Below are 23446 nucleotides of genomic sequence, written 5' to 3'. Positions count from 1 at the left end.
CATAAAGGCACTCCTTATCTACCCTCAGGAGCAGCGCAAACTCTCTACGGTCCCTGAACTAATTTACATGAGTAGGAATAATTTCAAAAGTTTTCTTCAACAAATTTAAAAATGAACTCTAAACATATCACTCAATCATTGAAATAAACTTTTAGACGTTTTACGTAGGCCAATGATTGTTGATTACGAAATAATCGTAACAGTGGCAAAGTTGTAAAAATAGTACATTTTCATCATTGACAGCCACTATCCTGATTTCTGGCAAAGCCTGGCTGGTTATTTAACACCTGGGATGATTTAGACTGAAACATCAATGATTAGGACTTGTTAACCGTGAAAGTAATTTATCATTTATTAGCATACATTCTAGCTTTCGACATTGGCACCAGCAGATATGTAATAGTTCGATTGATTGTGTCACGAGCTGTGTCAATAACGGTCACTACCGTGCAAATTATTTTGAGTTTCGTCACATGTATACAACAATATACATATAGTCTGAGTGCAATGTCTGATGTTATAGTCACATGCATACAACAATATACATATAGTCTGAGTGCAATGTCTGATGTTGTAGTCACATGCATACAACAATATACATATAGTCTGAGTGCAATGTCTGATGTTGTAGTCACATGCATACAACAATATACATATAGTCTGAGTGCAATGTCTGATGTTATAGTCACATGCCTACAACAATATACATATAGTCTGAGTGCAATGTCTGATGTTGCAGTCACATGCCTACAACAATATACATATAGTCTGAGTGCACTCACTGTCTACGTTAAATTACTGAGCATAGTCTTTAATTGGTAATATATGAAAAGCATTTTTATCAAAATGTACATGTTACACATACCATATATAGATATATATATAATTAATAGATACGATAATTAATAATAATTTATATGTTCATCGATTCATCTTCATCTATGAATCTCAGTGTTTGTTTGTCTGTCGTTCGTGTGTCCAGTTATGGCGAAAAGTTATAGGAATGGAAACTCTGCTTCGCACTGGAGTACAATTCAAAACCTCCAGGTCTGCAAGCAGGCGTGCCTAACCACTAGGCAAAGCGGCTACAATGGAATAATCATGGTCACACCTTCTACAACTGCCAATGCTTAAAACCGATAGATTAGAATAGTACCCTTCACACTTCAGCATGCTTGAAGATCATGATTGCATGAGAGATCATGATGCAATTTTTTTTCTAACAATGGCTAAGTTATAATAACGGCTCAAGTTATAATGCCTTATTATAGCAAAGATTTAGACTAGCTAAAGTTACTCCAATTTATTGCGTAAAGAAACTAAGCCAATTAAAAATAAATTTTCTATGTGAAAACTTCATTTATTACCCATGCAACGGTGGGCATTCCGTAGCAATCTATATATTATGAATACATGCACATATATATATATATATATATATATATATATATATATATATATATATATATACATGCATATATATATATATACTTAAATGTTATAAATCAGAGTTTATCTAGCGAGGCCTGCCTAAATAACGGGAAAAGCTCAAGCAGATCTCTCTTGGCACAATGTCAAGGCAGTCAGCACTCCTGCATTAGCAATCACTGGTATATGCATTATCCAGGGTAGGTGAGACAATGATCTTACTCCCAGGGCAATCAACTACCTGCATACCTTATGTTGCAGCTCTTTTACTTTTTTATTTACAAAATATACAATACTAAAATAATTCGGAGCATGGTCATGTGACCATTAACTACAGTTTTATACCACAGCAAAAGATTTACTAAACAGTAACTCAACCATGTTTTCTTAAATGGTGTTTTGAAAGGTGTTGTATTTGTTTACACATAGTCACTTGGTCACATACGTATATTACACATTGTCACATGGTTACATATATTACACATAGTCACATTTTCACATATATTACACATAGTCACATTTTCACATATACTACACATTGTCGCTTGGTTACATATATTACACATAGTCACATTTTCACATATATTACACATTGTCACATGGTTACATATATTACACATAGTCACAGGGTCACACATATTACACATGGTCACATATATTACGCATAGTCGCATTGTCACATATTTTCCCGACAAGATGCAGCCAATATATTAGATTTGGATAATTCAATAGCAGAGTCTGCAAATTTTATCATCTGCCTATAGTTGCCAATGTGGTCTTATGAGTGTAATATGAATATATAGTGAGTGTAACATGACTATGTAGTGAGTGTAACATGAATATATAGTGAGTGTAACATGACTATGTAGTGAGTGTAATAGATGATTTGACAAGACAACTCTTACTGTGAGTAAGCATCTATTAATTCCTTATCAGTTTCCGAGCTTTAAATTTATCTAAAGACTGTAATGGCCGTCAGAATGCCACTTAATAGCCTTCTACTGTTGTTATTATTTGACAAATCATAAATATATTTATATTATTTAATATATTTATAATTGAAGACCTTAACGGAAGAACGATCAATGTCACAATGCTCAAACATGAGATATAGCCATTTTAAAGTTTAAAAACTTGAACATTGATCAGTTTTGCAAAGAGCTAGTTTATTTTAAGTAGGGATATCTCTAGACCTGAATCATTTTTGCTGAAAGTTTGTCACAGAGACTAAACTTGGTGACCAGAACTATCTAATGGAAATTGAACCTAGTATTTTGAGTAAATGTGACATTGATCGTTCTTCCGTTGAGGTCTTCAATTATATAACATAATATGTGTTGTCCATATAATACAAAATTATGTGATATACATTGTATATTATTGAATACTATGCAATAAAAACTTGAGACTCTAATTCAATTAAGCCAAGCTCTTTATTCAATTTAGCAAGTTCTTTATTCAATATGTACAGAGAGGGCAACTCTAATTTTCTCAGCAAGTTCCAGATAGCCATGTAGCACATTAAAAATGCCGCATAAAACCAGACATGAAAAACTCTCATTTGTCCCTATTTATCAGCATCTCTGAACTTTTTCTTCCAAACATAAAATTATAGTTTGTATTTCAACATGCAGCAAAAGGTTGCATTTATCAATCAAAACAACTAGCACTTTGCGACAAACCAATCACGTAGTCCTGGTCTGACCTGCTAGGTAATATACAATTCAGCAGACAAGACAATTGAATTGTTTAAACTGTTTGACCTAAACTGTTGTCCCGTTTCTTTCAATGTCCAGGTTAGACGTTTTGACATAACCTCCTCCGTCTACTGAATTGAAACATCAGCCGACGTGAACTTTCTGCGAACTATTCTTTGAAATGGTACATTGAACACAAGGTAACTTCTCTATGGGTGGAGACTGGAGTCACAACAGATATGCGTGTCCGCATTGTAAACTATTAATTCTGCCAATATAATGTTAACCAAATTGCTACATTTTATTATACATATGACATCACTATATGTATATATTTGTGAAATGAAATTATTGCGAATAAAGTACTATATAGCTTTATAGCTACACGACTACATAGCTACAATGTATGCACAGCGAAGAAAATAAAAACAATATCCGATGCCAACTGAAATACATGGTCAAGAACTGAGAGAAACTATTATTACGCATGTATTTATCAGAGACTTGATCAATTAGACCAGGAAATCAATATTAAGCCAATTTTCATACTAGGTTTTACTCATCAAGCCTCTAAAATGACAAGGAACAATGAATCACAAACGATTGAGAAATATGGATATAATTGTTGAGTGCGGTTGTTCCGATTCTTTCTCCTCAAAAAGAAAGTATTTCAAACTTTACCAGATCAACCTGGAGGATTTAGGATGAACAGATTAACTAATGTTCGTTTGATTTTGCCTGAAGAACTATCAAATCGGCCATTATTCAATCACAACAAACTGTTTTTACACTGAGCTTGTATTATTGAACTCTATGATTCACAATAAACCGAGGCAGATATGTCCTATTAGAGCCATCAAGCTTTTAGAGCTGTTATTTAGCTTCTGCTTCAAGTTTACTAGCTTTTCATATTAGAGAGCTACGATACAGGCCGTACCATGTTACTCATTTGTGAACGCTGATTAGAAAGTCTGAATTTATGTACTATGTGTTGAGGCTGTCAAGAACTGTTAGAGCGAAGCTAAGCAAGACAATGTACTGTAGTAGATGTACTGCACTAGATGCAGCGAGTAGAGTTGTGCCGATTTCAGTATCTACTTCGATAGCAGGTGAAGTATATGAACTTACATCAGCTGATCTTTCCTTAAATAAGTCTGTGACTTCTGGTAAGTTCTACAGATCAACTATTAAGCATAGAATCGTATTGTAGCTTATCTCACTATCAAAGATCATAAATTGCTAGTTTCAATCACCCACTCAATGAACTCTGGCCTGCCACATTATTTATTTCAAGCCAATTGCCTAATTAACACCAGTGTAGCTGATACATGTTCTCATTTTTGCCAGTATGTGAATAATAGGTGTCATATTTCCCATTAACAGAGATGAAATTAATCACAGCCAATCTCAAACAAGTAAAGTATGAATGCAGTGTAACCGTTTTATTTACTAGCATTACAAAACTAATTTGAGCAGATGGTCCATAATGCCAGCTTCTCTCCTGATGATAGCTTATTTCTTTTCTTTTGGTCAAGTTATGAAGCTAATTCACTTCTTCCTACTATTGTATAGTTAGTATACAATAGTAACTGTTGTATACTAACATTAAATTTTGGGGTTTATATAAATAATTGATCTACAGTAATTAAGCCAAACATTGATTTGCTCTAAACTTACATATGCACGTGTGTTCAGTGATAGAAGAGAGACTTTTCATGGAGATCTCAAAAACTATGAGTAATTATTAATTATAAAAATTATTGACCGACTTTGTCTAAATTTGTTAGTACATGCACAGTATTTGAATATATATTTATCTGTCTTAATAGCAAATAAGTGCATTTATATTTTTGTAATAAGAATTTGTATATTTGGATCAGTATACAAATTCGGCTAATTTTTAATATGAATCAGATTTAGATTGGTAGTTTGAATTGGGGACTCACCAGACGCAACGAGTAGGTGATTTGTAATTACACAACCCAGCTCTACCTTATGCTAGCTTTTTTCAAAGCGCTCTCACCTCAAGCGATGTGTATTGACAGTTCATTGGCTCAGAGCCATGATTGCACTGTGTCATAAAATGAAAGGCTATGCAAGAACAACTACAGAAACATGTAAAAATAATTCAGTAGTTTCAGAGTGATTTTACATCTAGTTTGATAGCATTTGTTTCGAATTTGCTTTAGAACATGAGGATAACTGACGCAACAATGTAGTTTGCGTCTAGAGAGAATGATTTTTAGCTTCATTCACTATATAATATAATAAAGTGAATAAGATTTGGACAAGCTTATGTTCATTCTTGTATTTCACAGCAGTGAACTTTTGTCAAAGGATGTAGGTCATACCAATTTACTCATACAGCATTACATTGTACAGTTCAGCCCTCGCAGTGTCTACCACCAACGCACTAACCTTACCTATTTTCATTTGGTTCAAATAACTAGATATGTACAATAATATAAACCAAGCAGAGCACTTTTTACAAAATTATACAAAAGTGTGTGTCGCAGCACAGATGTAGTCCACATGCATTCAATAGCGGTTCTTTTTGTGCCGACTATAACGGTCTGAGGATCTTGAGCGCGACCTCTTGGTTCTTCGGGGACTCCGTGACCTGTAACAAAAGTGTAAAAGTAAAACAATTTAATTAACCAGGAATTTATGAGGACTGAGCGTGGGTCTCCGACTGTATGGTCATTCAGATATGCAACGTGAACAGGCATGCCATGCTCTGCTTGAACACAGGTCTAATGGTTCACATTGAACATCAACAATGGAGTAACAAGTTTGCCTGGCGCACAATGCAAATGAAAATGTTTGGTGAAATCTCCGTGTCTCTCTTGACCAATGCGGACCATGATGACATCTTTGATGGCAATGTTACATCATATTTGCTAAAATAAAATTAATGCAAAACAGCAAATGCTTTAAATATATTTACAAACAGTAACGGATATTTTATAAATTTTTTTGCATATTAATTGCCAACACTCAATAGGTTATAAAAACAGTTTAGAGCAGGCGTGGGCACCGTGCGGCCTTCAAGCCACTGCGGCTATCTTGCTCAGTTTAGAGCAGGCGTGGGCACCGTGCGGCCTTCAAGCCACTGCGGCTATTTTGCTGCTTCAATGCGGCTATTTGTTGCCGACTAAAGAGAAAAAATTTTTATGTATTTTTTAATCTGAGTACTGCAAAAATCGATAGTCTGACAACATAAAGTTGCTTCCTTTAATTGATGGAATAATACAGCACTAATAGGTTATCACTGTGCTTGTCCTGCAGACAGATGAAATCCCCTTTTCGCATGGGGAATACCCTACAACAGTTCCTGTCCACAACAAAATAGTCAGCAACTCGGTGGCAGTGAGTTTTCAGGTGCAGCAAAGGCAAGTGCAGCAAAGAAATCAATGCGCTCAGTAGGTGAATAGAATCGCAAATTCAACAAAGAGTGGACTGATGAATTTCTTATGGTGGAACTGGCAAACAGGAATGGAATGTACATGTATGTTTAAAATGTTTGTGGACACTTTTGTATGTAGATGTATTTGGTATAGATGTATGAACAGATACACAATACTGTATACATATATTTTTAATTTTTGTTGCTGCATGTATTATAAATATAGTTTGGTTTATGTCACTTGTTCTTGAATAAATATGTAACATTTGATAGATTATTATTATATAGCTTATAAATTTGCAGATTTACAGCTTATTATTTGATAGCACCGTTGTGGTTATATAAACTCAGCTGACAATGGATCGACGTCCATAACTCCTATTCTATTGCGTATAATAAGCCAGTTTTGGCTGCAAACATCAATGAGTGAAATGAGCTTTTGTGCAACACTGTTAAATATAATTAAGTGATACTCTTCTCTCTCGTAAAAGGGCTAAACTTCTCGTACCAAAACAACGCAATGCCACACTCTATTTGAATGTCACTTCTAATAAAGCGACACTATGGAAGGAGGGTTGAAAAATAGAGCGTCATGGGGTTAAAGATGTAGTTGCGTCAAAAATGAAATTAGGACCCATAAAAGGCTAAAACATCAGCTACAATTTGATGCCATTTTTGTCTTTGTAGACCAACCCTGTCCAGAGATATATGCGTTTGAATGAGGCCCTCTTTTAAAAAGCTCACGTTCCAGCGGGTGGCTATTTCGTGACGTCACAAGCTTGTTATCTGAAACGAAACCACAAGCGATAAATATGAGGTCGATTCGTTAGCCAATCATGCGTGCGAAATTTTTATATAGGCCGTAATAAATGTTATCACTCGTAAAACGCGTTGTCTGTGATCTCGAAGATTCTCTTAATTAGATCTCGTTACTGATTCAACGCGTTTCAACAATTACTAAGTTATACATAGTTTTAAAATGGCTTCAAGTTCGAGCGACCGCTACTCAGAGTTATCTAAGCAACTTTTAGTAAAAGATTAGAGTAGACAGCCTATGGCCAAAGCTGACAGGCGTCAGCAGCGTTTTGCTGCAGAAGAAGACAGAATGGAGGTAAATTAACTTAGAGTCTTCTATACTTTAGTAAATGTAATATTTTTTAGTCATAAATACATATACTAATTAATAAAATGATAATTCTTTGCTATCTCCAATCATCGTTTCATAGCTTATCTGCCGTTTTATCTAGCTGTAATATTTTTTTCGAATTTTCTTTGGTAAATTAGAGTCATGATTACAAATTATTTTCACTCGTAGGAAGTGGGTAAAATCGATTGATCATTGCAAATCTTTAATTTCCAGAACCAAAGCTTCGAATCGTTGGCTTGGCGTACTTGTGCCTTTATTAAATGTTTATTCGTTTTTAAAATTACACTCGCAATCTATTTAACTCCCAATTTGGAAGCTGTCAATAGATACGCTTTAGAATGACATATATTTATTGCATTTTTTTTACTGATTACAGAATGTTTATGTCGTCCCACCAGCCGAAGAAGCTTTGTCAGTGTGGAAACTGCCATAAAGTGGAAAGAGAGACTTGAATGCGTGCTGCATAAGCCATGATGTTTTGTTTGAGTTTGTTGCAGTAGATGAATTTGTCTTATTGTATCAGCTAATACTATCTGAGTGGCCACGACTTGATGAATATTTTTAATAAAAGTTTTATGCCGAGATGAAAATATTTTTACTTGTAAAAATTATATAATAAAATAATATTGTTGAAGATAATGCAAAACATGATTTGCAGAATATTGTAGTGAATCGGATATGGTATATGGGTGTCCGCAGAACTGGAGAATGTGAGTTCAAATCCAGTTTGCAGCAGACTTCTCATTCTTAAAACTCTATCCCTGTCTATATTCTTTTCAAAGAGGTGGCTTGCTTATTTCACTTATCTAGTATTCGGTAAGAATACTACTAGCAAGAAACGAGTACGTAGGCAATAGGTAATAGGCGATATAATGTGGGCGGGGCTTATGGGAGGCTGTATATCGTTTGTATGGGTAGATGCAGAACTGTGCTGATACAAAGACCGCGTTCTACAAAAGTGACTTGACAGAATTACCGTAGACCGGTAGAATTGGTAGTCGGTACCCAAATGTTTACACAACATTTGGAGAAAGTGAGTAGAACAAATTTTCAATTTTTGTTATTTGAGGCCTTTTAAACATTCATAATAATGCATCTGTAGCAGGATTTAAAATTTTATTCTAGCCAACATGAGCAAATACAAAATAAGATATATGCCAATAGAGCCGCGTAAGACTAGACTTTTATCGCAAATAGTCGATGTGAATACGAGAGATAGAGACAGGTTGCCAAACGCGTGACATCATTTTTGGCGAGGCTGGGCACGTTTTTGTGGCCTGAGCGTTTTTACTGCGATCAGATTTTTTCGGTTTTAATCTTCAAATATCTTGGCAATGCGATCGCGTAACACAACAAACAACATATCAACTGATAGAGAAAAAAAAATGCTTTCTTTTAAGATCAACTTAAATTTTGACGCAACTACATCTTTAAGATAGAGGTTTTACGGTATACGTATACATATATGCATATATACATATACATGTATATGCATAAATATACTTATATATGCATAAATATACTTATATATGCATAAATATACTTATATATTTATGCATATAATAATACCAGTAAGAGGAAAAAATTCGTTGAGCTGATTCAGCAGTCCGCTGATTCAGCTGAAGGAAAGATTGGTTATCAGGGAGGAGGCTTTTTCTTTTAGTTTTTATTTATAGCCAACTAGACCACATGTGATACTAACTAGACCACATGTGATACTAACTAGACCACACGTGATACTAACTAGACCACACGTGATACTAACTAGACCACACGTGATACTAACTAGACCACACGTGATACTAACTAGACCACACGTGATACTAACTAGACCACATGTGATACTAACTAGACCACATGTGATACTAACTAGACCACATGTGATACTAACTAGACCACATGTGATACTAACTAGACCACATGTGATACTAACTAGACCACATGTGATACTAATTAAACCACATGTGACACCAACTAGATCACATGTGATACCAACTAGACCACATGTGATACTAACTAGACCACATGTGATACTAACTAGACCACATGTGATACTAACTAGACCACATGTGATACTAACTAAACCACATGTGATACTAACTAAACCACATGTGACACCAACTAGACCACATGTGATACTAACTAGACCACATGTGATACTAACTAGACCACATGTGATACTAACTAGACCACATTTGATACTAACTAGACCACACGTGATACTAACTAGATCACATGTGATACTAACTAGACCACATGTGATACTAACTAGACCACATGTGATACTAACTAGACCACATGTGATACAGTAGTTTTTTATCTGATTTATATTTTATTTAGCCTAGATCTTTGAATCAGATCAGGGAGAGGCAGATTTGAATATATGAGTTTACAAATTCATCACACATGCGATGAGAGAGGCATAAGTTTAAATTTGACTATATCATATACCATGATATACGCGATGAAGCATGTAGAATTTTTTGTTCAAAAAAATGTACATCTTTTGAAACAAACAGACTAGAAAAAAATAAGTTCTCATTTCACCTTTTAATAAACCATTGACAGGAACAAATTCCTTATACTACAAATAAATATAAGACAGGTGAATAATGGAAACATTTTAGATAAGAGTATTATGGAAGCATTGCAGTAAAAAAATTATATTTTTAGTGTAGGTATAATTCCCAAGACTTGAACTTCTAATCTCATGAGCTTATGCCCCATAAGTTCATGTTTTATACATTTACTCTAAAGAGCGACCATGGCCAACAAAATGCATGAATAATTGTTTAACCAAACTCTTGGCTGAGAGTTGTTCACTCAAGTGTCAAGTGTCTAGACAAAATGAACTAACTGTTGCAACACACCCAGCAGGAAACGTTATTAGTTATTGGTTATTGAATTATTGGTTTAGTTGCAAATATTATAGACATTAGTGGTTATTATACTAGTTTCCATTATACTCATTTCCTGTCAAGTTAATACAGTGCATCCTCGGGTTACGACATCTATGTTATACAATTTTTTGCCTTGTGATGTCAAACACTATATTTTTCATCCCCGCCATATGACATTTTTTACGCCATATGATATCAATAAAATCTTCTCTCAAAATTGAAATTTGGTAGTTGGTGTGCTAAATACATCAAAATAACGTAGATGCCGATATGATCCGAAATCACTCCCACAGCACTTTAAAGAGATACGATGCTCTCTCTCACAATTCAGCATTACCCGTTATGAGGTATAGTGAAAACAAAACCGCAAACAGATCGGCGATACAAATTTTAGATGATGACAAAGTTGAAGTTTAGTTTAACAAAACTAGCTTACTTAAAGTAGCCATTGGCAATGTGCCAGACTAAAGGCAAATGACATTGTTTATAAGCTGAGTTTAGAAGTGTGGCATTGCTATCACTGCTTATGAGCTGAATTTTAATAGCTGTGCAATGCTGGTCATTTCGCTGGTTGATAGCAGTCAGAAATCTAGCAATTGATGCTCACATCCTCTCCCGGAGCCGTCCTTGTAAGAAAGATAGCATGCCGAGAATAATAGCTGGTAATAGTTACAACAGTTACGAAATGAAAGGCGCCATTCAACACTTAAAATCCTTCCGTTTTTTTCGTGATGCCATTTTTTCGTTGTCGGCCTTCTTTATAGACAATTTTATTATTAAAAGCACGAAGCTTTTGCAATAGATGTTTGTAAATGATGCTTTTGTTTGCAATTTTTTTATTATAGTATCCAAACAACACCAAAAAGTACTATTAAATATAAGAAAAATAACCGTTTTCTACAAATATGGCGGCTTTTTCGTGAACGAGTGCATGTGCAAATGGCTTGATGACGTAAAAAAAGGTGAATTGTTTTCTGTGAGGCTTCTGAATACTCTCATAGAGAGATGTTTGGATCTGATGCTACAAGGCTTGTCCGTGAACCACAATCTCTCTAAGCATAAACTACATACAGTCAAACATGGATAACTCGAACTTCACGGGACCGAGCGAAAGTGTTCGAATTATCAGAGCGTTCAAGTTATCAGAGCACTGTCACAAGTCCATATATTTACTTATTTATTAGTAGATACATGTACATATACAAACTATAATATAAATCAAAAGCACAAATGGCTTGTTTCAAATTAAATGCTTCTAATGTAAAGTTTAAAACGTTTTCATCAAAAAGTATAGAGATTTTTCTATCACTTGAGATTGGTTTGTTGTTTGAGGTGATGTTATTGCCAGAACGTTTTATAGATTGACATTGGCAAAACTTGATCGTTGTTGAAATGCTCAAAAGAAAAGACATCTTTTTCTTTTGAACGTTTTACCCATGATCAATTTTGCCGATTTTTCTTGAAGTTTATGCAAAGATTACCTCACTTTACCTTGCTTCCGAAGGGCGATCGCTAAGCGGATGTTTGGTATAAATAAAATTTCACCAAACTTTTAGAAAAGTCGTTGACAAAAATATTTTGCCAATGGTGGTAATAACGACGCTTATGAATTACGAAAAGTTGAGGTTTACCTCTATGGCTTGGAATAAAGTGATTTTCTAAAGCGATTACAACCGTTTCGGTAGCCGTTGGGCAAAAAATAGTTTGAGTTAACAGTGTTGAGTTCGGGTTATCTATAGCAATTTATCATTACGTGGGAACGGACCAAAGAAACCGTTCGAATTAACCATGTGTTCGAGCTATCCGTGGACGAGTTATCCATGTTTGACTGTACCATTCTCAGTCCCAGCCTTCCCATTAGTATCAATTCGATTTAATGGCTTAACCTGGCTCAACAATTGAAGAGCGTATTTAAAGCAGTTGTCCAACAGTAGTGCCATGCCTTTGACAGGTTACAAGTGAAATTTGAGCTCCCTGGCTGCCTGCCAAGCATTTGTTTAGCAATAAGGAAAAGTTAATAGGGTCAGCATTAGATGAACATTGCTCTAGATCTAAAAATGGATGAGTTAGGAAAGACTGGAAAGTCTGCTCTATAAGAGATTTTCCACAAATATTTTGCACATCGCAGCAACGATATTAAATTTATGACATTGAGACTTTCTTATTAAAGTACAATAGGAATAGGGAATAATACTTGATGAAAATGTAGACTTGTCGGATTTCGAACGCTTTCCATTTCAACCAACTCATAATTTAAACTGAAAATTTGAGACTTTCACATGTCAGACTTCGACAACAAATTTGTCTATCAACCTAGTTAACAGCCAATTTTGTTATGCTATTGTTGGTAAACAGAAAAGACAAACGTTTTACTGTGCTTTTTTATTTCACACGATCGTTGCTAGGATACATTACTGTACTCTTTTATTACTATTTTTCACAGTGTAACCTCAGCATACATGTAGGTTAGCCTATGCTACTTAATTTGATGTTTATGATGATAATGATAAAAATAAAACATACAAAATGTTAGTTTTTTTTTCATGATCTTAGGATATGTTTCGTTTAAATAACGCACACGGTTTATTTCTATACATTTTATCTATGGTATACCGTATACTCTATGGTATAACGTATACTCTATGGTATACCGTATACTCTATGGTATACCGTATACAAGACCCTGAGTAAATGAGGCCGGGGTGTGAGTTGTTACAGATACAGCAGTACAGTACAACTGGTTCCCCAACCTAGTCTAGTCTATTAAAAGATTTGTTTTATGGCACAATATTACCAGCTGTCTTATTACATATGTATAATACAGTTCATGGTGTAAAATAGTAAAACATTGTTTTAAAAAGTTCTTTTCTAGACTTGAAAGGAATTAAAATTACTTACAATAATTATAATGGGAAATAGTTTCAGAATTCGAACAAATTGTTTTGGAACGGATTATGTTTGAAAACTGAGGTTTGACCACATAGGGCTAATGCGGTCTGCAGTTTATATACATGTAGCTGCTAAACATAGATGGACTGACTATGACACTTAACAAGTGAGTTACCCTTAAGGTCTTACTAGACGTCGATGTAATGCGTCTTTTGCGCAGCCAACTCATCGACAATACGTTGTCAATGCATGCTTCATTTCGAAACTAACAAGTTGGTCCACGCCGGCATGCATAAAACCTACATAACTGTAATTGGCTGAATTAGTTGACTATGAAGATCTACATTCTAGAGCTTTCGTATATTTCAATTATGCATAGGCCGGACACACAAAGAAATAAACAAATACTTTTATTTAACAGTTAAAATAGTAAATGTTGTAGATGTTGATCAACAATTAAACTTTTATGCAAAACCATTTTTATTCCTCATGCAAGGCCGGGCATGTCAACTACTAGGCAATTCGTGCGTATTTCAACCAATCGCTATCCATCGTATTTTGACATCATCACCCTGTTTGCACATGCGCTTGTCTACGAAAAAGCCGCCATCTTTGTAGAAAACGATCATCATTCTCTTGATTAATAGTATTTTTCGGTCTTGTTTTGATAGTAAAATAAAAAATTTGCTGATAAAAGCATTGTTTGCAATAATTAATTGCAGAAGCTTCGGGTTTTTAACGATAAAAGTTGTCCATAAAGATGGCAGCCAATGATAGAATGACGTCACGAGAAAATGAAGGATTAACTGGGCATACAACAAATACTTAAATTTAAATAGATAGATTCTTACTTGTAACAGATGTGGGAAATCTTCTAATATATAAATTGCCACTGTTAAAGAAATATTTTAGCTCTTTCGGTAATTGAAGCTTTTTAAATTAATTTTTTTTTAGTTTGATTTATATCACAAACTTAAAGTATATTTGTACTTGGGTGTTTTCATCATTAATCAAACTTAAAGACTGCTGAATGAGCATCATACGTTTGCAGAATATCTACAAACCTGACATATTCGCAGTAGAAATACATGTATATTGAGGTTGCATATGGAAATGTTTTAGACCTTTAGGAAGACTATTTAATTAATAGCTGTAAAAGGAATAGATAATGGCAAAATAGCATGTATTTAGTTGCAATGTTGCAAACGTTTTTAAATATTTATCAGCCAATTTAAAACTTTGTGACAACTCCCTTAAACCGAGTTCCAGCACACTATAAACCTCTTTACATCTATGGAATATTAAAAATTAACGCTATAGTGCTTGGTAGTTGCTTTTCTCACCAATAGAAGAAACTATGTCTTGCAAAAGTCCATGATGCGAAATCATTCGTTTCTATAAACACGACTTACGTTTTTGTACAGTGTTTTGTCTAACGTTGTTACCAAGTCTTTTAGTTTCAATAAACCTTTCTTTGGTGGAGCACTCATCGTCTTTAATTTAAGGAATGTTTTGCTATCGATAATCATATCTTGAATGATACAAATTTATTTATTAGTCGATCCAAGTTTTTCAAAGCTCCACTTGGGTTTGTTTAATATTCATATTGCGTTATATAACTCCGCATTATTTTATTCTAGTTTGTACAAACTGTTCTTAAGTTATCTTACCACTTCTAGAAACAAATAAATCTGCTAGCATTTTTGAATATAAACTAAAGACCATACAGTTGTGTTTTCTTTGAAAAACAAGCTTTTTTTGTCATTGGCATCCTCTGGCATGCTATAAGATCACCCAAAACAGGTAGTATTAGCCATACTCTGTTGGTAAAAGGGTTCTAATAGTATATAGGTAATTTGGGATACACAGACCAAATAATAACGGAGCAAGAGCTAAACAAATGCTGCGTTTGTGAGTGAATTGTTTTTGAGTGAACGCTTGGCGCAATGAGTAATGCTGCAGTCATAGGGTTTATTTAGTATCTCATTATATCTATGCTATTACCCTGGCAACGCCACGTGGTACAGCTAGTCTCATTATATCTATGCTATTCTTAACTTGGACTCTCAGAATGCATCTTATTATAACATTCACAACTGGTGGATAATACAGACTATTATTGTGTTGTTTTATAGTAAAATAATCCGCATAAACCACAAATCCCTGAGTGGTTATTTTTTGTTGTTGCCGAAGACCTAAACAGTTATTTTCAAATGATATTAATGGAGAGTAACATAAAAGGCATGCCACGCGGGAATAGGTTTGTGACCTTTTTATGATAGTGACAGACAAGTACACTTACTTGGTAGATTATAGCCAACGAGAGAAATCATGGACAAACCACAGGTTCCCATATATGTCTCAAAGACAGATTGGCTATTTTCATTTCCATTACATTCATACCTTCTAGACCTTGATGTCCTTGGTCTTTCCGGTGTTCTAGACCGAGATCTGTAGCGATGCCTAGGAGACGGGGAACGCGACCTATCATTGTATCTTCTTTTCCTCTCACTTCGACTATCGTTGCTAGAATTTGCTTGCTCTCTAATTGCCTCATCTTGTTCCTGCGCAAACCGCAGCAAAAACTTCAAGGGCTGAATACAGAAGGCATAAGAGTATGGTGAAAGTGATACCTGAAGACAAGCAACGGCAAGGAAACAAGCTCTAGGGCACTGATAGATAAGTTTGTTCATCTGCTTTTTATAATTGATTAGATGAATTTAAACAATTCAATTTTTCTTGTATGTACTTGTGTACAAATCTGAAATGCTTATATGTCTCCTCAAAGATTTGTCAAAAGGAGTTTCCTATGGCATGCTCACACACTTCAGTCACCTTCTCACTTCCTATGGCATGCTCCCACACCTCACTCGCCTTCTCACTTCCTATGGCATGCTCCCACACCTCACACGCCTTCTCACTTCCTATGGCATGCTCACACACCTCACACGCCCTCTCACTTCCTATGGCATGCTCCCACACTTCACTCGCCTTCTCACTTCCTATGGCATGCTCCCACATCTCACTCGCCCTCTCACTTCCTATGGCATGCTCCCACACCTCACTCACCCTCTCACTTCCTATGGCATGCTCCCACACCTCACACGCCTTCTCACTTCCTATGGCATGCTCACACACCTCACACGCCCTGTCACTTCCTATGGCATGCTCCCACACCTCACTCACCTTCTCACTTCCTATGGCATGCTCCCACACCTCACTCACCTTCTCACTTCCTATGGCATGCTCCCACACCTCACACGCCTTCTCACTTCCTATGGCATGCTCACACACCTCACACGCCCTCTGACTTTCTATGGCATGCTCCCACACTTCACTCGCCTTCTCACTTCCTATGGCATGCTCCCACACCTCACACGCCCTCTCACTTCCTATGACATGCTCCCACACCTCAGTCACCTTCTCACTTCCTATGGCATGCTCCCACACCTCACTCACCTTCTCACTTCCTATGGCATGCTCCCACACCTCACTTGCCTTCTCACTTCCTATGGCATGCTCCCACACCTCAGTCACCCTCTCACTTCCTATGGCATGCTCCCACACCTCACACACCCTCTCACTTCCTATGGCATGCTCCCACACCTCACACGCCCTCTCACTTCCTATGGCATGCTCCCACACTTCACTCGCCTTCTCACTTCCTATGGCATGCTCCCACACCTTACTCACCTTCTCAATTCCTATGGCATGCTCCCACACCTTACTCGCCTTCTCAATTCCTATGACATGCTCCCACACCTCAGTCACTTTCTCACTTCCTATGGCATGCTCACACACCTTCTCACTTGGTATATTTAGTTTTTGATAATTACAGCGAACAAGGTAGCTCGATACTGATAATAAACAAACACTTCAGAGAATAGTAATCCATAATAGTGCTAGTGAAAATATGGATTTACATTCTAAGCCTGCAAACCAGCTAAAGCATAAAGTATAAACTGACTTTCTGTAGGAGTTTCTGTCTGTAAGCCTTGACCTGCTCAGAGATGCTCATATGGGATTTTCTTGACCTACGACCTGCTTCAAGTTCATCCTGGTACTTGACAACCTTGACCTGGGAGGAACAGAAAACATGACTGAGGACCAATGTCAAGATAGGGAATTGAGGATAGGGACTGAGGACCAAGCCAGATAGGGAACTATAAAACAAGCTGACTTGGAATAGCACAGCCACATATTTGAGGGCTATCTTTCCCAACAGAGATCATTCTCAACGAGGATTGATATTTGACCGTGACAGTATGTAATATGTAGCTCAGCTAAAAAGTTGAAGCGTTGCTTAAAAAAGTGTCTCTCATTTTAAAATGCAAGCATTGTCATGTGGCAAATATTTATTGGCAAGTCATTGGCAAATATTAAATAGAATGTCTAAAACTGGCGTTTTGTGTGCATATATAAATCCATGATTGAAATGACTACACTAGTATCCTTGACATACTGCTAGCTAAACAATGTATCGCAAAACAACAGTAACACTACTCGTTTATAATAGCGGATGAAGTGTCTTCACTGATAAACAAATTTTGATAACAGTAAATGATTTACCACACTCCATAAGAATTACAGGCATGCTCTCCATTCGGGTGGCGAAAGTAACCAACCTATTAAAGCCACCAGATTCCCAAATTCATCTCAGCTAAACTCATTTAACATAAAATCCCTCTATTTTAACTTGGCTACCGAGTGTATTCCTATACTTATTCTACAGAGTGTATGATCTGACATGTAAACATTTTGAGACAGCCAGGGGTGGAATTCAGATAAGGGTGGAATTCAGCAATTTGCGAATTCAAGTTTTTAACATTCAACAACTCCATAACAAGCTATGTCAATTAGTCTGCAAGCTAATAGTTATAGCACACACTTCGAAGTGTATTAGCATAAAGATAAGTATGCAAAACAATAACTAAAAATGCAAATAGAAACATAAGTGCGTGAGATTTGTGTTTGTTGCCAAGAAGGAAACTAAAACATTTTGCAAGCTGATGATTACTAAACATTACCTCAATATCTCTAAGTTTAGACCTGCGTCGCTCCGTCATTTCAAGCTTGCTTTTCTTTTCCTTTGGTGTGTAGGCAGCGGACAATGCGGATAGGCCACTCAAGCCACTGCCTTTTGATAAGTCATTGTCATCTGCAGGACTCGACTCCCGACTGTTTATGGGGCTGCAGTTATGATAATGACATCGCTCACTGGACACACCAAGTTCTAACAGCTATACAGCTGGTTCATACATCGGGCAAGAGAGGGTAACAATAACCAGTGTGGGGCACACCTAGTAGCAGCATCACATTGTCTAAGCAATGAATAAGGACTATGTTTCCATGACACGGTCGATCCGAAAGATTGAATTATCAGCAAGACGGAAATGGAAAAAGTCCACAAGTCAAGCGAGTTTTGTTACTCACCAATTTCTACCGAATGTTCCATGTTTGTAACAGATGTTCCATGTTTGTAACAGATGGAAACGGCTCGTCCAAATGATATGCAAGGAAATGCCATGCTAACTATTCCATTTTAAACATTTTCCACACTTCGGTCATCCTTATTTTGATTTGAGCAATTGCGCCGCTATGACATCTGGTGTAAAAATCCTGATCATTTTTCAATAAAACACCCGCATTAATTCACAATATGCGAAGGTTCATTGAAACACTTATCGCGCTGTAACTCAATGTGTGCACAACTCCAAATCCTCATAATTAGCGTCATTTAAACATAGCGTATCGGGTTAGAGCAGTACCATAAACATAGCGTATAGAGTTAGAGCAGTACCATAAACATGTTATAAATTGAGCATAGCTAGACAATATCAGAATGATCTATTCATCTGAGAATATCAATGATCCTGAGTAGAATCATGAAGATATAAAAACGCCGATCTTGAATTATTTGAAACGCCATAGCAGCAGTTGGGAAAATATTTTATCCAATCATATAAGATTATACAGTCTGACTTTAATGAACTAGGCTGACTTTTGCATATAAAAATATTGCATTAAAGAAAGTGGATATAAGAAATTACACCAAATTATGCAGCAAGAATTTTTTCACATTAAAAACTGTCCCAACCAATTTTAGAATTACCTCTCTTGTTCGACCGTATGTTGAGACCGTACATTCAAAAGCTGCTGGCTATGCATTTTTACAGCTGCCTACACAAAACTTCATCTAAGCGTATACAGCATGACTGCTTTATACAGCAACATGCTTTATATAGCAGTAATGCTGTAAAAGCTATCGATAACATTAGAATGGCACTTTAGCAAAAGCTAACATAGACATTCGTACAAAGAAACACAAAGCAAGACAGAGCAATGATACTCTGCGAGGGCAATTAAAGCAAGGGCAAGTAACTACAAAGAACACAAAATGCAATATGCAATGTTCAAATACAAATATAACTCCATGAAAAATGAGCACAACTATTCATGAGCGATGCATCGAATTTGAAAGATTTTGCAGTATTTGAAAGATTGTTATCAGCGTTATAACAAATGCACACTCGTGCTAACTGCTGCATGGCATCCTGTTGCTAGTTGTACAATGTTGAATCACGAATACCGCTGCCTGTTTTGCCTGCCATTTCTAGATGAAAGTTTACTTCTCATCGATATAAGAGGAACGATACATGGAGTGAGAGCAACAGAAATTGTATGTACCTTGTCAGCAAGCTAATAGCTGGACACATAGCTATCACCATTGTTATATGTAACCCTCCAAGAGAAGAAGAAAACAATCCATTAAATCTTTCCCTGGGTAATGTCTTTATAACGACAAGTCTTAGTACCTATATTAACATTCATCATGGATCACAGGGTTAATTGATCCACCCAAAGTTTTCGCCACAATAAATTTAGGATATGGGTTTATCCTTTTGCAAAAAAACCAGCTAGTTTTCTTTTTACTTAGCATTCTCAGTAAAAAATCACTTTCAAACCTGTTTATTTTTGGCTTAAAATAGAAGAAAAAAATTGTAAACAACAGACCTAAATGTATTTCTACAAGTGAAATTTTGAAATAATAGGCTTCCAATATTTTTGATAACTATATTTTCATATTAGAAAATGGGGGTTTGAGTTTTGGTCAAACTGTGAAAACGACAGCGTTCTTTTGCATTCGGATTCACAGAATTGAAATAATAAAACATGGCTTTTGTTTGTTACATGCATTACTTCTTGTGCTGACAATCATTGGCTGACTTCAAAGAACTTTAGACTAAAGCTCTGCGACATAAACTAGCTGTTATGGCAAAAATACCTAGGATGTGTTTGCAAAATATTTTGCTGTGAATTAATTTAATCAGAACGACTGAAAAATTCCATACTGACAGAGTTTTACAGCGAATACGTTGTTTAATATTTCACTCAAAAGACTAAGAAGACCAATCCCAAGAAACAGAGCCATCGAGTGTAACACTCGATGGCTCTGCCAAGAAACTTTTCAAATGGGGGAAGAGTACTCACGCCCCATCAATGTCATCAGCTGCACTATCTTCCGCGCTCTGTCTACCTGTACTCTCCTCAAGTAGCTCCCATTTCGACGTTGTCATGGCTACCAATCAAAAGAATAAATGTTACTACGGCTACTAAATAAGAAAATAAGCTTCCACGCACTAGAGTAGCGAAGGCTCGACGTACCAACAACGCTTACTTTCAATGTGCCAATTTGTCGAGAACATTGCTGTACAAATCGCTGTATCATGGGAGACCCAGGATGGAGAAGTCCCTGGACGGGACACAGCTTAAGATAATGCTTGAGAAAAATCGATGGCTACATAACATATTTGTAGGACATGAGTTCTTTAGTCAGTGGTTGCTATATTCAGCAAGTGCTGACTAAAGAAACATGGATATGGAGAGTTGAGAAGAGACAACTATTCTTCCACGGTAACATGAGCAGTGCTCGCACTCTGTTTATTATATATTTGTATCCAACCGATGCGCTTCTAGCAAGCTACTTCCCATTTAAACTAAATCTAGAGAGGCTGATTGAAGGTCCCTAACGACTTGCTACACCTCTTGTAACACGGCATAATAAAATCGCATCCAAAGCGCCACTATTCATCCTGAACAGTGAGCTATAATGTATCGGCAGTATAGCTCCCATGCACAACCTCCTACACAGTATACTAGGAATATAGGCTGGAGAGTACAAGCTAACAACACCGTTTAGGAAGTAAAGTTGGGTACTGAGCGCAAAGTCCATTTGGAAAGATGTTTGAGAGCACAACTCCAACTATTCAAGACAAGGCAGCTAGTGCCCCTACCTTGTGCCTTGACTGTATTCTCGTCTACAGATTCCCACTTGGAGGCAGCAAATTTTGGCTTTTCAGGTTCCTTCTTCACCTCTAAAGGATTCCCGTCAATATCCTCACACACTGGCAGAACAAAACAAACGGTGTCACAAACACAGATCAATGCAATAAAACAGTAAAGCTCCTAGGAGGCTAGGCTAACGGACAGTGGTACATTAATGTATTTAATGCAAATCGTCTTATATTTCCTAGCTATGAACCTTTTGCTTGGCCTTATTACTGCTGTAATCTCACAACTCTTCAAGTTCTGAAAAGCTGAAATAGTCCTAGTCATTGAAACAAGCCTGACCACCATAATACCCTAGTCCTGACATGTGAAACAAGCAAACAGCAGATCCTGAAACTCTACTCTGTATCACAAAAATAATCATCTCTTTGGTAGGTTCATGTAGAAATTTCAGCAAACAAGATTCTAGGGATGAAGGTGAAGATGAATGACAGCCTTTGAAAGTCTGAAACCCAAGCTGTCTCTATATGAGAATCACACAATAATATTATCGGCTACATCGAAAGTGAGATCCATGTATAATGTATTTATCAAATCTTTAGAGCTTACATGTACAAGCTTGGATAATCCAGTAGAGTTCTACATTTGGTTATCAGCCACCAGCTTCTTCTGACTCATAATAAACCCCCACATTTACCACAGACATTTACCACAGACATTCACTACAGACATTGACCACAGACATTTACCACAGACATTCACCACAGACATTCACCACAGACATTGACCACAGACATTCACCACAGACATTCACCACAGACATTCACCACATACATTCACCACAGACATTTACCACAGACATTCACCGCAGACATTTACCACAGACATTCACCACAGACATTTACCACAGACATTCACCATAGACTAATGTCTATCACTTTAAGCTCCTTCGTCATTCAGATAAGCTAAATATATTTTTAGTTCACTTCTTTCTATTTAAGCTGCGATTTTTTCCTACAAGCTAAATATTCTACAGTATATCCAGTATGGTAGAGCGCACAGTATATAGCGCAATGTAGATATATATAGACCTTTATATAGACCTACATATATAGGCACATCAGTTAAACTGGACAATTGGTTAGACCGGACCACCCACAACACCTACTTATCCGTTTTAACAGTGATCTACCATAACTCTTTTAGGCAGAGAAAAGGCAGTTTTTGTCATATGATATTGGCTTGTTACCTTCAACACTACCACAAAGTAGCTCACAAAATTGAAACATAGATCTGTTAAACAACAAAGGATCTGAAAAAGGCTAAAATGGTGACAGATTGAGATAATGTAAGGCCGGAAATACAGAACCCATCGCATTTTTGCAAACACCTCCATCCATGATAATCCTCTTTTACAAATTCTCAATGCTCAGTTATGCCACACCTCTACTTGTAACACAGCCTTTAAAAGCACATAAATTACATAATTGTTTTATTGTATATTTCAATACATCAGTCTTGGATTTCGAATGAGCTATTGTTTGCCCTGGTGAGACAGACATTGGTTGGTGTTTATAGGATTTCCCCAGAGCTCTACTGCGAAAAAGTTTACTGGCATAGTCTCGAAAATTGCGACGTCACAATTTTCATATTCATTGTTGTGTGCTCTTACCGCTTATTTATCAACTAC

General features: G+C 36.4%; 1 protein-coding gene across 1 annotated transcript in view; it reads right to left on the bottom strand.

Moving 5' to 3' along the window:
• Window positions 1-5424: 5424 nt before the first annotated feature.
• The window catches only part of LOC137405651 (U2 snRNP-associated SURP motif-containing protein-like), a 44087-nt gene continuing 26065 nt past the window's right edge, over window positions 5425-23446 (bottom strand). The window contains exons 14-19 of the mRNA XM_068091980.1: window positions 21762-21872; window positions 20959-21046; window positions 18495-18657; window positions 17435-17545; window positions 15871-16031; window positions 5425-5745 (exon numbers count right to left, since the gene is read on the bottom strand). Coding sequence (XP_067948081.1) covers window positions 5664-5745; window positions 15871-16031; window positions 17435-17545; window positions 18495-18657; window positions 20959-21046; window positions 21762-21872 — 716 coding nt within the window. The 3' untranslated portion in view covers window positions 5425-5663. The remainder of the gene's footprint in view (window positions 5746-15870; window positions 16032-17434; window positions 17546-18494; window positions 18658-20958; window positions 21047-21761; window positions 21873-23446) is intronic.

This window comes from Watersipora subatra, chromosome 10, assembly GCF_963576615.1.
Source record: "Watersipora subatra chromosome 10, tzWatSuba1.1, whole genome shotgun sequence".
Lineage (NCBI taxonomy): Eukaryota > Metazoa > Bryozoa > Gymnolaemata > Cheilostomatida > Watersiporidae > Watersipora > Watersipora subatra.
Note: the sequence above shows the minus strand (reverse complement) of the source record. Positions and strands in the feature narration are given on the sequence as shown.